Source organism: Bos grunniens, chromosome 7, assembly GCF_055505025.1.
Source record: "Bos grunniens cultivar Pamir isolate PY7600 chromosome 7, Bosgru_T2T1.0, whole genome shotgun sequence".
NCBI classification, from domain to species: Eukaryota; Metazoa; Chordata; class Mammalia; order Artiodactyla; family Bovidae; genus Bos; species Bos grunniens.
In genome coordinates, this window is record NC_141171.1 from 15,223,827 (window position 1) to 15,236,048 (window position 12,222).

Below are 12,222 nucleotides of genomic sequence, written 5' to 3' on the forward strand. Positions count from 1 at the left end.
CAAATGGCAAGATTTCATTCTTCATGGAGGGCTGAGTAATATCCCAGGGCTACCGGGTGGCTCAGCAGTAAAGAATGCACATACAAAAATTACAGATATAAAAAAAAAGATAAAATTTTAAAAAAGAGAGAAAGTATCCACCTACAATGTAGGAGATGTGGGTTCAATCCCTGGGTTGGGAAGACCCCCTAGAGAAGGGAATGGCAATCCTCTCCAGTATTCTTGCCTGGAGAATTCCACGGGCAGAGGAGCCTTGCGGGCTACAGTCCATGGGGTCGCCACGTGTTGGACACGACTGAGCAACTGAGTGCATGCACACACAGACACACACACATGAGTAATATTCCATTGTATACACATATACCACACCTTTATCCACTCAGCTATGGATGGGCACTTAGGTTGCTTCCATATCTTGGCTATTGTCAATAGTGCTGCAATGAAAGGCATTAATAGTTAAAATATACAGCATTGGTACCACTCAGGAACGTGTGTCCAAATAACACCTGGATGTGGTACATTTACAAGGCAGGACAGGGCTTCCCAGGTGGCTGAGAGGTAAAGAATCCGCCTGCCAATGCAGGAGACTTGGATTCAATCCCTGGGTTGGGAAGATCCCCTGGAGGAAGAAATGGCAAACTATTCCAGTGTTTTTGCCTGACAAATCCCATGGACAGAGGAGCCTGGCGGGCTACAGCCCACGGGGTACCAAAGGGTCGGACACGACTGATGGCTGAGCATGGACGCATGCACAAGGCAGGTTGGGTCCATGATATCCAGGGCACCAGTACTCCCACACTGATACGGTCTCTTCCTCCACAGAGGCTGCACAGATATCATTTGCTGTGTCTTCCTCTTCCTGGCTATTGTGGGTTATGTAGCTGTAGGCATCATAGGTAAGCGAAGGAGGGGATGGGGTGGCGGTTCCTGGGTGTGTGGGCAGCCCACAGCGTCTGGGGCAGAAGGGCAAAAGGGGAGCTGGTGGTGGAGTCCCATCACCTCAACATTCCTGGATCCCTCCACAGCTTGGACCCATGGAGACCCTCGAAAGGTGATCTACCCCACTGACAGCCGAGGCCAATTCTGCGGGCAGAAGGGCACGAAGAATGAGTGAGTGTGGCTCCTTGGGGCCTACTGGGTCTGGAGGGAGCTTCCTCAGTACTGGGGAGAAGGTTCTAGGCTTCCCTCACCTCCATCAATCCACTAGTCCAGTCAACAAGTATTTATAAAACTCTTACCATCCCCAGCCTCTGTTCTAGGCCCTGGGGACAGGGCTCTAAATGAGACATTCAGAGTCTTATCCTCTGGTGGCCCATATATTAGGGGAGAGACAGAGAAGAGACAGTCCTAGATCTGATGTCAGGTGAGGCAAATGGGCAAGCTCAAAATGAGCTGTGCCACTCCCTGGCTGTGTGACCTACAGCAAGTGTCTCAGACTCTCTGGGCCTCATCTCTGCAATGGGGATGCTGACATTCCCACTCTCATGGGACTCTTCTGATGGTTAAATGAGCCAGTGCGTGTCCAGTGCTTAAACAGCACCTGGCATGAAGTTGCTGCTGTGGTTATTATGGTTGTTATTTCTATTTTCATTAAGAAATTCCATATAGGCTGATGGAGAAGTCTTGACAGTTTCCGTCTCCCTTCCCCAACCCCAGGAACAAACCATTCCTGTTTTATTTCAACATCGTGAAGTGTGCTAGCCCCCTGGTCCTGCTGGAATTCCAGTGTCCCACCCCCCAGGTAACTTCCCTCTCCTCCTGTTTCCTGTCCCCGCCCCCTGCTTACATCAATCAGGTCCTTTTTCCTCCTCTAGTAGTAGCTTCTCTCCCAGCCCTCTTTCTCCCCTCAATGAATAAGGGGGAGGAGGGTGGGACCTCTGTCCTAAGAGGGGATCAGGTGTCTGTTCTGACCCCACCCAACCCCTGCCTCCTACCCCTCCCAAGATTTGTGTGGAGAAATGTCCCAGCCGTTACCTCACCTACCTGAATGCTCATGCATCTGAGGACTTTGAGTACTACAAGCAGTACTGTTTACCTGGCTTCCAGAAAAACAAGGTAAGTGGATAACTGTCCAGGGAGCCTGGGCAAAGGCAGGTCCAGAGTACTGGCCCTCAGGATCGACCACGTGCTGTCTCTTGGCAGGGTGTGGCTGAAGTCCTTCGAGATGGAGACTGCCCCGCTGTCCTCATTCCCAGCAAACCCTGTGAGTCTGGGATCCCATGGGCTCTGGAGGGGCCTGAGGGGGTTTCAGGGGCTCCACCTGACTGGTCCCATCTCCAACTCCGTATAGTTGCCCAGCGATGTTTCCCGGCTGTCCATGCCCACAAGGGGATCCTCATGGTGGGCAACGAGACAACGTACGAGGATGGGCTTGGCTCTCGGAAAAACATCACGGAGCTGGTGGAAGGCGCCAAGTGAGGACCTCGACCCACCACCCCAGCGCTATGCTTTCCTGGGGGGTGGGGTTGGGTAGGGAACAGGGCATCCCCTGGGGCTGGCCCAGTCATGGATTGGGATCCTACCTAAGCCTTGTCTGCCCTCCCCCAGGAAGGCCAGTGGAATCCTGGAGGCTCGGCAGCTGGCCATGAGGATATTTGAAGATTACACAGTCTCCTGGTACTGGATTATCATGTAAGTTGAGAGGGAAGGTAAGCTACCCTATCTGAGATTGGTGAGGGGATCAGGATCCACTTATGTCCCTGTTTTATCTCTCAGAGGCCTGATTATTGCCATGGTGCTGAGCCTCCTGTTCATCATCCTGCTCCGATTCTTGGCTGGCATTATGGTCTGGGTGATGATCGTCATGGTGATCCTGGTCCTAGGCTACGGTAAGTCTCTCCCTCCCTGTGTCCTCCCCTCCCCACTGTCTGCAAAGTTCCTGTGCCCTTGGAGCTGTCATTGACCCATCAAGAATCTTCTCTTGGGACTTCCCTGGCGGTTCAGTGCTTAAGACTTCATGCATCCAATGCAGGGGGCGTGGGTTCAATCCCTGGTCGGGGAACTAAGATCGCACATGCAGTGCTAAGTCACTTCTGTCGTGTCTGACTCTTTGTGACCCTATGGACCATAGCCCGCCAGGCTCCTCTGTCCATGGGATTCTCCAGGCAAGAATACTAGAGTGGGTTGCCGTGCCCTCCTTCAAGGGATCTTCCCAACCCAGGGATCGAACCCGTGTCTCTTATGTCTCCTGCATTGGCAGGCGGGTTCTTTACCACTAGTGCCACTTGGGAAGCCCAAGATCCCACATATCCCACAGCCAAAAAAACCCAGAATCATCTCTTGAGGAAATTCCCTGGTAGTCCAGTGGCTAGGACTTGCGCTTTCACTGCTAGGCCCTGGGTTTGATCCCTGATCACAGAACTAAGATTCTGAAGGCTGCAACGCATGACCAAAAAAAAAAAAAATTCTCCTGAGCCATCAGACATTCTCTATGTCTTTCACTGGGAATATTTGTGAAGATGTTCATCTCGACATTGTTTATGAGAGCAGACACTTGGAAACAACTTCCATGCTCATTTATGTGCGATGGGTTAGATCATAATGTTCCCAAACAGGGCTGGATCTGTATTTTGTTGACAGCAAAGTCATCGTCAAGTAGACCATCTAGCACAGTGGTTAAGGCCACATGCTCTGGCACCAGAGAGCCCAGGGTCTGAATACAGCCTCTTCCAGTTCCTTGCTCTATGACCTTGGGCAAGTGACTCAGCCTCCCCATGCCTCAATGTCCTTCTCCATAAAATGGGAATAATTAGTATTTACCGGTTCAGAGACTTGATGAGAAGATAGGGTGTAAATGAGATGGGGAAGGGCCCTGTGACTCTGAACACAGTGCTTCATGTTCTGTTTATTCATTTAAACTTTGCCAGATGCGCAACCTAAACTGGGGACACAGACATTAAAATAATTCTTTTTTTTTTTTTGGCCACACTGCGCAGCATGCAGGATCTTAGTTCCCCAACCAGAGATCAAACCCATGGCCCCTGAAGTGGAAGCTCAAAGTCCTAACCACTGGGCTGTCAGGGAATTCCCAAAATATTCATGTCACTAGTGGTTTCTAGCTAGGTGCTGGCAGTTTAGGTGGTTAGCATTTTTGTTTTTGTTTTTTAAATAGTTAGTTTTATTGCCTTTGTTACTTGGTGACTCCACAGTAAAGTATCCACCTGCAATGCAGGAGACTGCCTGCAATGCAGGAGACTTGAGTTTGATCCCTGGGTTGGAAAGATCCCCTGGAGAAGGAAATGGCTACCTACCCATTCCAGCATTCTTGTCTGGGAAATCCCATGGACGGAGGAGCCTGATGGGTTACAATCCATGAGGTTGCAAGAGTTGGACGTGACTTAGCGACTAAATCACCAGCATTACCATCTTGTTACTACCCTTGGCTGTGCTGGGTCTTAGTTGGGGCCCAAGGGATGTTTTCGTTGTGATATGCGAACGCTTAGTTGTGGCATATGGGACCTAGTTTCCTGACAAGGAACTGAACCTGATCCCCCTGTATTGGGAGCTTGGAGTCTTAACTATTGGACCACCAGGGAAATCCCCGGTGACTAGCTTTTTGTATGTTATCTGTACTTTATAAATTTCTTCTACAGAGAGCTAAAGAGAATGCTGAAAATCCCTAATGCTGACCCACTGGATGTTAGCACCCATGTCCTCCCTCCCCACCTGTGAATCATTGTTACAGAGGGGTCAGGTTGGAGGAGGAAATGGCAACCTACTCCAGTATTCTTGCCTGGAGAATCCCATGGGCTCCAGTCCCTAGGGTCTCAAAGAATCGGACATGACTGAAGCAACTGAGCATGCAGAGGGGTCAGGAAAGCCTCAGGTCACACAACCCTGATACCTGCTCACTCATTCATTCATCCATCTTGTATTGAATGACTATGTCCTGGGCAGTCTTCTAGGTCCTGGGCTTACAGCAATGAATACACCAGGACAAATCTTACTCTTGTGGAGTTTATATTCCAGGGGGGTATGGGCAAGATGGACAAGAAACAAACCAGATAACCTCTGGGATGTCAAAACAGTGAAGGGGGATAAGAATTTGGAGTGTAAGAGGGTATTATTCTAAAGGGGGGAAGGGATCCTAGAAGGTTGCATGAGAAGGTGACTTTAGAGCAGAGACTAGACGATGTAAGGGATCCAGTTGGGGAGAGACTGAACCAGGCAGCAGGAACAGCCAGTGCAAAGGCCCTGAGGCAACAGCAGCGCCCTCTCAGCCTTGGTTTTTGTTTTCTGTTAAATGGATATGATTGTACCTGCTTTACAGCGCTGGGGGAGCGGTGGTTGGGCTGAGGTCAGTGAGCACAGTGGTTCCCCTGAGCAGGAATACTGCATTGCTACATGGAGTATGCTCGGCTGCGTGGTGAGGCCGGCTCTGACGTCTCCCTGGTGGACCTTGGCTTCCAGACGGACTTCCGAGTGTACCTGCACTTGCGGCAGACCTGGGTGGCCTTCAGTGAGTACCAGCTCCCCACTTGGTGAGGCCTGGGAGGGAGCGGGGAGCCCAGGCAGGTGGCAGACTTGAATTCACCCTCTGCCCCCCACAGTGATCATTCTGAGCATCGTTGAGGTTATTATCATCTTGCTGCTCATTTTTCTACGGAAGAGAATTCTCATTGCCATCGCACTCATCAAAGAAGCCAGCAGGTGGGTGCTGGGGTGCCAGAGGGTCAGGCTGGGGCAGTCGTGGGGGCTGCTCGGGCTTTGATGTCTGTGCCTCTGCTCTTTCCAGGGCTGTGGGATACGTGATGTGCTCCTTGCTGTACCCACTGGTCACCTTCTTCCTGCTGTGCCTTTGCATCGCCTACTGGGCTAGCACTGCTATGTATCCACCATCAGATCCTGGTTTCTGACCCCAGGGATGGCTAAAAGTGCCCAATTTGCCTGGAGATGACCCGCAGCCTGGGGGCAAGGCCAGAACCTGGTGTGGGAATGGATTCTTTTTCTATGCGCCCCTGTGGTCCCTAAGCCCTGAACTTAGATTCCTTAACAAGCTTCTAGCTTCCTGTCCACTTCCAACGAAGCTGTCTATAAGATCTTCAATGAGACCAGCTGCCCAGTTGCTGGGAAAACCTGCAACCCCGAGGTGAGTGTCCCCAAATAGAGGGATGGCTGTTTCTCTGATAGCCCACAGATGATCTGAAATCTCTTGTTCCCACTTGGGGACCATTGGAGCAAACATTTGACGCCTGCTGTATGTCCTGTGCCAGATGCAGGGGGCATGGGGTGGGGGGAGGAGATCCAGCCTGGCCCCCACTCCCCCCTACTCCCTAAGTGCTGATCCACTCACCTTCCCCCCACCCTTGACTTTGTCTCCTGCTACTGCAGCCCTCTCTTCACCCAATGGTGGCCAGTTCTTGCTTCCAGAACCCTGTCCTTGCTTTTCACAAGCCCCTCACCTGCCCTCTGTGGTCTTCATAGTGATCTCTGCCACTTGTGATCTGTCTACATGACCACTCCATTGATCCTCATGATAGTTTATCCTGCCTCCCTGATGCCCATTGAGACAATGATCTCTGATCTTGCTTTTAGAACCACTTTTGCAAGCCCTTCTTGTAAACTCCTAGTTCCTTGACTTAGTTCCTCATGACTCCTGTCCCACCCCATGGTCCACCTGACCTGGACCTGATGCCCAGAGCCCACTCTGAACCACAAGGCCCTATGATATGACCAGGCTCTGCATCCCTCCCACAGACCTTCCCCTCCTCCAATGAATCCCGCCTGTGTCCTGGAGCCCACTGCCAGTTCGCCTTCTATGGTGGTGAATCGACCTACCACCGGGCCCTGTTGGGCCTGCAGATCTTCAACGTCTTCATGTTCTTCTGGCTGGCCAACTTCGTGCTGGCACTGGGCCAGGTCACACTAGCCGGGGCGTTTGCCTCCTACTACTGGGCCATGAACAAGCCGGATGATTTGCCTGCCTTCCCGCTCTTCTCTGCCTTTGGCCGGGCGCTCAGGTGGGGACCCAGGTGGGCTGGGGGTGGCGGTAAGATGGAGTGGAAGAGGCCTGGCCCGGCCACTGACCACCCCCTCGGCTCAAAGGTATCACACAGGCTCCCTGGCCTTTGGCTCCCTCCTTCTGGCCATCGTGCAGGTCATCCGAGTGATACTGGAGTACTTGGATCAGCGCTTGAAAGGTATGGCCCACGGGTGGTTGACGTGATTCCCATGGGGGGGCGGGGCTAAGGGAGTAGATTGGGATTGATTCTTGGAGGGAGGTGGGGCTAAATTGCTGGAATGGCTGGAAGAGCCCATTGAAAGGAGTTCTTTCCTTTGAAGGGGCGGGAATAAGAGGCGGGGCCGCCATTGGTTCCAGAAGAGACGGTCAGGCTGGGATTGGTTGTATATTGGGGTGGAGCCAAGGAGGTCTCAAGGATTGGCTTCTGCCTGGGAGGCAGGACCAGGGTAGCCGAGTGGGTTGTCACTTATTCCTATCTTCGAGGCGGGGCTGAATGCCTGTTTTGGGGGACTGGGCTGAGAGTCACTGTTGGTTCCTACCAGCGTGCGGGGCAGGACCCCGAGGGTTCTGAATCAAGTCTCCCTTTCCTTGTCTATTCGAGAAGGAGGCTCTAAGAGTCCTGGACTCTGCCAAGTGTGTGAAACAAGGAAGTAGGGGCTCCTACCAGGCCGAGTGGGGTTTCCTCTCACCTCTGCATCTCTCTCATCTACCAGCGGCAGAGAACAAGTTTGCAAAGTTCCTCATGAGCTGTCTCAAATGCTGCTTTTGGTGTCTGGAGAAATTCATCAAATTCCTCAACAGAAACGCCTACATCATGGTGAGTAGGCCTGGGACCAGGAACTAACCCACTAGCTGCTTCTAGCTGGAGGAGCCCTTATTCCCTGGCCCGGTGGGGCTGATCAATCGCTCCCACCCCCCTCCAGATTGCCATCTACGGCACCAACTTCTGCACCTCAGCCAGAAACGCCTTCTTCCTGCTCATGAGAAACATCATCAGGTCAGGGAAAAACACCCTTCTCTGGCCACCTCCCTCCTCCCCCAGGCCCTGAGCCAGCATTCATGTCTGCTTCTTACTGTGCCCTGTAGGGTGGCTGTCCTGGATAAAGTCACCGACTTCCTCTTCCTGTTGGGCAAACTTCTGATAGTCGGTAGTGTGGGTGAGTGCTGTCTGGCTTCGGAGACTGTTGGAGGCCATTTGTGAGCTGCTATCGGCCCCTATGTCTTCTACGATAACTGTCTTCTCTGGGGTCTTCTTGGTGGTGGGGGAAGCATTTCCTTTATCTAGAACCCTCAACCATCTCCATTTCCTTCTGCTCTCCAGGGATCCTGGCTTTCTTCTTCTTCACTCACCGAATCAGGATCGTGCAGGACACAGCACCATCCCTCAATTATTACTGGGTCCCTGTAGTGGTATGAACCTTTGGGGGTGGGCAGGGGTTGGGGAAAGGAGATGTCGGGACTCGCCTGGGCTCCTCTGACTGGACAGATGTGAATGGAAGCAGAGGTGGGGAATGGTTGATTAACTCAGGCCACAAACGTTTATTAAGTACCAACCATGTTCCAGGGCCTCCCTGGTGACTCAGTGGTTAAGAATCCGCCTGTAGTGCAGGAGTTAAAGGAGATGCAGTTTTGATCCCTGAGTCAGGAAGATACCCTGGAGGAGGGTATGGCAACCCACTCCAGTCTTCTTGCCTGGAGAATCCCATGGACAGAGGAGTCTGGTGGGCTATAGTCCATAGGGTCACAAAAAGAGTCAGACACGACTGAAGCGACTTAGCACAACCATGTTCAGGCATGACCTGGGACGGCTTCCCTTCAAAGGCCTTACAGTTTAGGAGTAAATAGACATGGCAGCTCCCTGGTGGTCCGGGGGTTAAGACTCCATGCTGCCAATGCAGGAGGCATAGGTTCGATCTCTGCTCAGGGAAGTAAGATCCCACATATTCCACATGCCCATGATGATGCAAATTAGATGTATGCTTGCAAAGTTGTACGTTCCAGAAGAAGAATTACAGGGAACCAAGTGTTAGAGCTTGCAGTGGAGGATGTGGGCAGGTGTGGGAGTCTAGAGGGCTTCCCTGTGGAAGTGATGTCATGTCTAAGATCTGAAAGAGATGCAGTCAATATTGTGGCAGAGGGGACAAACACCTGAGGCAGGTCTATGCCAGGGACAGTGAGCAAATGAGTGTGGTTGGTGTGGAGGGAGTGAAGGGATGAGGAGGTGGAGATCGGGCAGGCAGAGGATGGGGCCGTGGCTGGGGGTTTAGGTCATCACCCTAAGAGCAGTACAGTATCTGAGTGCAGGGCTTGGAGCCCAGTGACCTCGATTTTTATTTCTGTTTGCCAGTCTGAGTGACTCTGGGCAAGTTATTTAATCTGCTCACTTTAGTCAATCAATGTTTATCAAGTACCTACCAAGGCCCTCTGAGTTTCCAGGTTGCTGGGGGATATAAATGGGACAGACACAGTCTAATAGGGATGTGGGCATTACAGCTGTCACGCACTGGGGACTTCCCTGGCGGTCCAGAGGTTAAGACTCTGCTTCCAATTCAGGGGGCATGAGTTCGATCCCTGCTTGGGAACTAAGATCCCACACCCCTTGTAGTGCAGCCAAAAAAATTAAAAAGAAAAAAGAATACTGGAAAAACCTATTATTCCCTAAAAAATGCAACCAAAGGCTTTAAATGAGGGGCTGGCTTATCAGCAGGGAAATGGCATGCTGCTAGCTGGGAAGGGATGAGGTGGTGGGTAGAGGTTGCCTTAGGCAGAAGGGTGGAAACAGCTTGTCTGTCCTTTGCCCAGACGGTGGTCATTGGCTCCTACCTGATCGCCCATGGCTTCTTCAGTGTCTATGGCATGTGTGTGGACACACTTTTCCTCTGTTTCTGTGAGTAACCCCTCACCCCCGACCCTTGCTGGGCCCTGACTCCCATCTGCCCACCTGGTGCCCGCGGCCTCCCCAGAGCCTGGCTGTCCCTAGGGCCCCAGGTTGCCCCACCTCCCACCCACCCCCCCCCAGCTTCTCCCCGGCGTTCAGAGCTGCTCCATCCTCTTGTCCTTTGGTCAGGCTGCAGCTGGAACACTGTCCTTTGGGCCCTCGGCTTTGGAGTTTCTGGCTTTGTGGGGGACATCTGTGGCTGCCACTAACTCTGGTCTCTCCGTCTATTTTTTGTTTTTTGTTTTTTCTTTTCTCTTCCTCTCCTCCATGCCTGCTGGCTTCCCTGAAACCTCCCCTGCCCCGAACCTCCCTCATCCCCTCCCTTCCTGACCACCCTGTTTTCCCCCTTGCTGGTTCCTGGGGGAGCCCAGGTGAGGACCTGGAAAGAAATGACGGCTCTCAGGAGCGACCCTACTTCATGTCGCCCGAGCTGAGAGACATCCTGTTGAAGGGGAGTGCGGAGGAGGGGAAGCGGGCGGAAGTCGAGGAGTAGAGAGGGAGGCTGGCTTGTAGATCAGGGCAGGTGCATGCGGGGCTTTTGGGCCTGGGAGTGGGGATCAGTGTGTGTGTGCGTCCCCCATTCCCACCCTGCTCCAGTCCCAGCGCCTCTTGCTTCCTAACCCTCTGAGGCTTCTCTCTGGCCCACCCCACTCCCCACCCACCCACCCAATCCCCCGGTGCCCCTGCCCGTGGGCTCCCCTCATGCCTCCTGCTCTGGGGCCTCTCTCCACAGTGGAGGACCTGGAGAGGAACGATGGGACACCCGAGAGGCCTTACTTCATGTCTCTCACCCTCAAGAAGATCTTGAACAAGACCAACAAGAGGCAGGCGGAGGCCTAGAGGCCCCGCCCCCACCCTCCCTGGAAGTTTCGCAATGGGTGCTGGGCAGCTGGGTCAGAACCCCCAGCCCATCGGGCTGACCTGAAGTCCTATCACTGCCGCCCCCTTCCTGCCCCACCCATCATCCAGTTACCACCAGGGAACCTGCAGGATTTAGGGCATCACCTTCTTATGCCAAGGGCCAGTCGGAGTTTTCTGGGCACCTCCCTGCCTCACTACTTTGCCCCCCACCAGCCGGGATGAGAAGCCAGGTGGGGCTTCTTAATATCCAACATGTGAGGGGCCTCTGTGGGCTGCCCTGCGGTTCCTGCCCCCTCTTACAACAGGACAGTATTTGTGTCTGCAACAGCGGTGGCTGCAACAAGGCCATTGTAACCTGCGTCTGCTCTGGCCAGGATGCCAGAACCCTTTCTCCAGGCTGAACAACTGGCTACTGGCCACTGCAGGCATTTCTTTATTTTTAAACCTGGACACGCATTAAAGGGTCTGTTAGCTTTTTCTCTGTCTTCACGGCTGAGATGGGGCCACTAAAGAATGCTTTCTTATGTCCCCTCCTCGGGTGTCGCTGTGTGTGCCCAGGTAGGGGTGTCTCCTGGCCAAGGAGGCAGTAGCTGGGGTGTTGATGGGGTGGAGAAGAGGGAGGTAGGTTTTGGGGGCAGGGAGGCTGGGGGTAGGCTGGTGGGGAGCAGGGAGTAGGTTGGTAATAGCGGCTTAATGGAAACCGGCTGGCTGGCTGAGTCGGGCCGAATTTCCCCTTTTCTCTGCCACTTACTGACACACCTCTCTTTGTAAGAGAGATAAGAAACTGAATCCACCCAAGGGACAATTTCGAAGAAAGGGGGGATAGGGGTAGATGCCTTGGGCAAATGGGCACCCCCCACCCCCAGTCTCCTCGCTTTGAGGATCCTTTTGCCAAATGTGTTGAATTCGGGGGAAATGGTGTGCCCGTTCTCCCTTCGCCATATCTCAAGGCCCCCCAATCCGGGATCTGGAGAAATCCCACCCTGGGGTTTCTGTCTCCTGTGCCTGCCTGCCCCCTCCCCGATTCTGTTCACACACCCCTATGTGTAACTGCATTCCAACCACTAATAAAGTGCCTATTGTACAGCGCCTGGGCCTGGAGTGTTTGTCGGGGAGAGTGGGAGGCTGGTGGGGGGAAACCCCAGCTTCAGCTGCCCTGAGATCCTCCGAGCCGGGGCGACTCTCTCCAGGGGGAAGGAGCGGGGGCAGGAAGCCCGCTGTCTGCTGGCCTCCGACTGAATTCTACCATGCAGTCGTTCAGGTTTCTCCTGAACAAATACCCCTTATTAGGCTCTGATCCCCAAACTCCAAAAGGCGGCAGTGACCTGCCCTCCTCCTCGGCACACCGCCTGGACACGTGCCCCCAGGCATGCTTTGTCCTGGGCCCAGCACTTGGGCACCACAATCTAGTTTAAGTGGCTTCAGACCGGCCAAGCCGCCCCACCCTGCTCGCTACTGCCCC

General features: G+C 53.3%; 1 protein-coding gene across 4 annotated transcripts in view; it reads left to right on the forward strand.

The window, feature by feature from the left end:
* Positions 1 to 11,849, forward strand: part of SLC44A2 (solute carrier family 44 member 2 (CTL2 blood group)) — a 32,767-nt gene extending 20,918 nt beyond the window's left edge. For 2 of the 4 annotated variants that reach the window (XM_086409316.1, XM_086409318.1), the window contains exons 3-22: positions 823 to 896; positions 1,026 to 1,110; positions 1,657 to 1,741; positions 1,945 to 2,055; positions 2,143 to 2,203; positions 2,291 to 2,414; positions 2,548 to 2,631; positions 2,716 to 2,828; positions 5,327 to 5,458; positions 5,550 to 5,649; positions 5,735 to 5,827; positions 6,004 to 6,088; positions 6,697 to 6,959; positions 7,045 to 7,139; positions 7,675 to 7,778; positions 7,885 to 7,958; positions 8,048 to 8,118; positions 8,283 to 8,371; positions 9,764 to 9,848; positions 10,271 to 11,849. In XM_086409316.1, the coding sequence (XP_086265442.1) occupies positions 823 to 896; positions 1,026 to 1,110; positions 1,657 to 1,741; positions 1,945 to 2,055; positions 2,143 to 2,203; positions 2,291 to 2,414; positions 2,548 to 2,631; positions 2,716 to 2,828; positions 5,327 to 5,458; positions 5,550 to 5,649; positions 5,735 to 5,827; positions 6,004 to 6,088; positions 6,697 to 6,959; positions 7,045 to 7,139; positions 7,675 to 7,778; positions 7,885 to 7,958; positions 8,048 to 8,118; positions 8,283 to 8,371; positions 9,764 to 9,848; positions 10,271 to 10,392 (2,050 nt within the window). In that variant the 3' untranslated portion in view covers positions 10,393 to 11,849. The remainder of the gene's footprint in view (positions 1 to 822; positions 897 to 1,025; positions 1,111 to 1,656; positions 1,742 to 1,944; positions 2,056 to 2,142; positions 2,204 to 2,290; positions 2,415 to 2,547; positions 2,632 to 2,715; positions 2,829 to 5,326; positions 5,459 to 5,549; positions 5,650 to 5,734; positions 5,828 to 6,003; positions 6,089 to 6,696; positions 6,960 to 7,044; positions 7,140 to 7,674; positions 7,779 to 7,884; positions 7,959 to 8,047; positions 8,119 to 8,282; positions 8,372 to 9,763; positions 9,849 to 10,270) is intronic. The other 2 variants (XM_086409317.1, XM_086409319.1) reach the window with 1 other exon arrangement.
* The last annotated feature ends 373 nt before the right edge of the window (positions 11,850 to 12,222 follow it).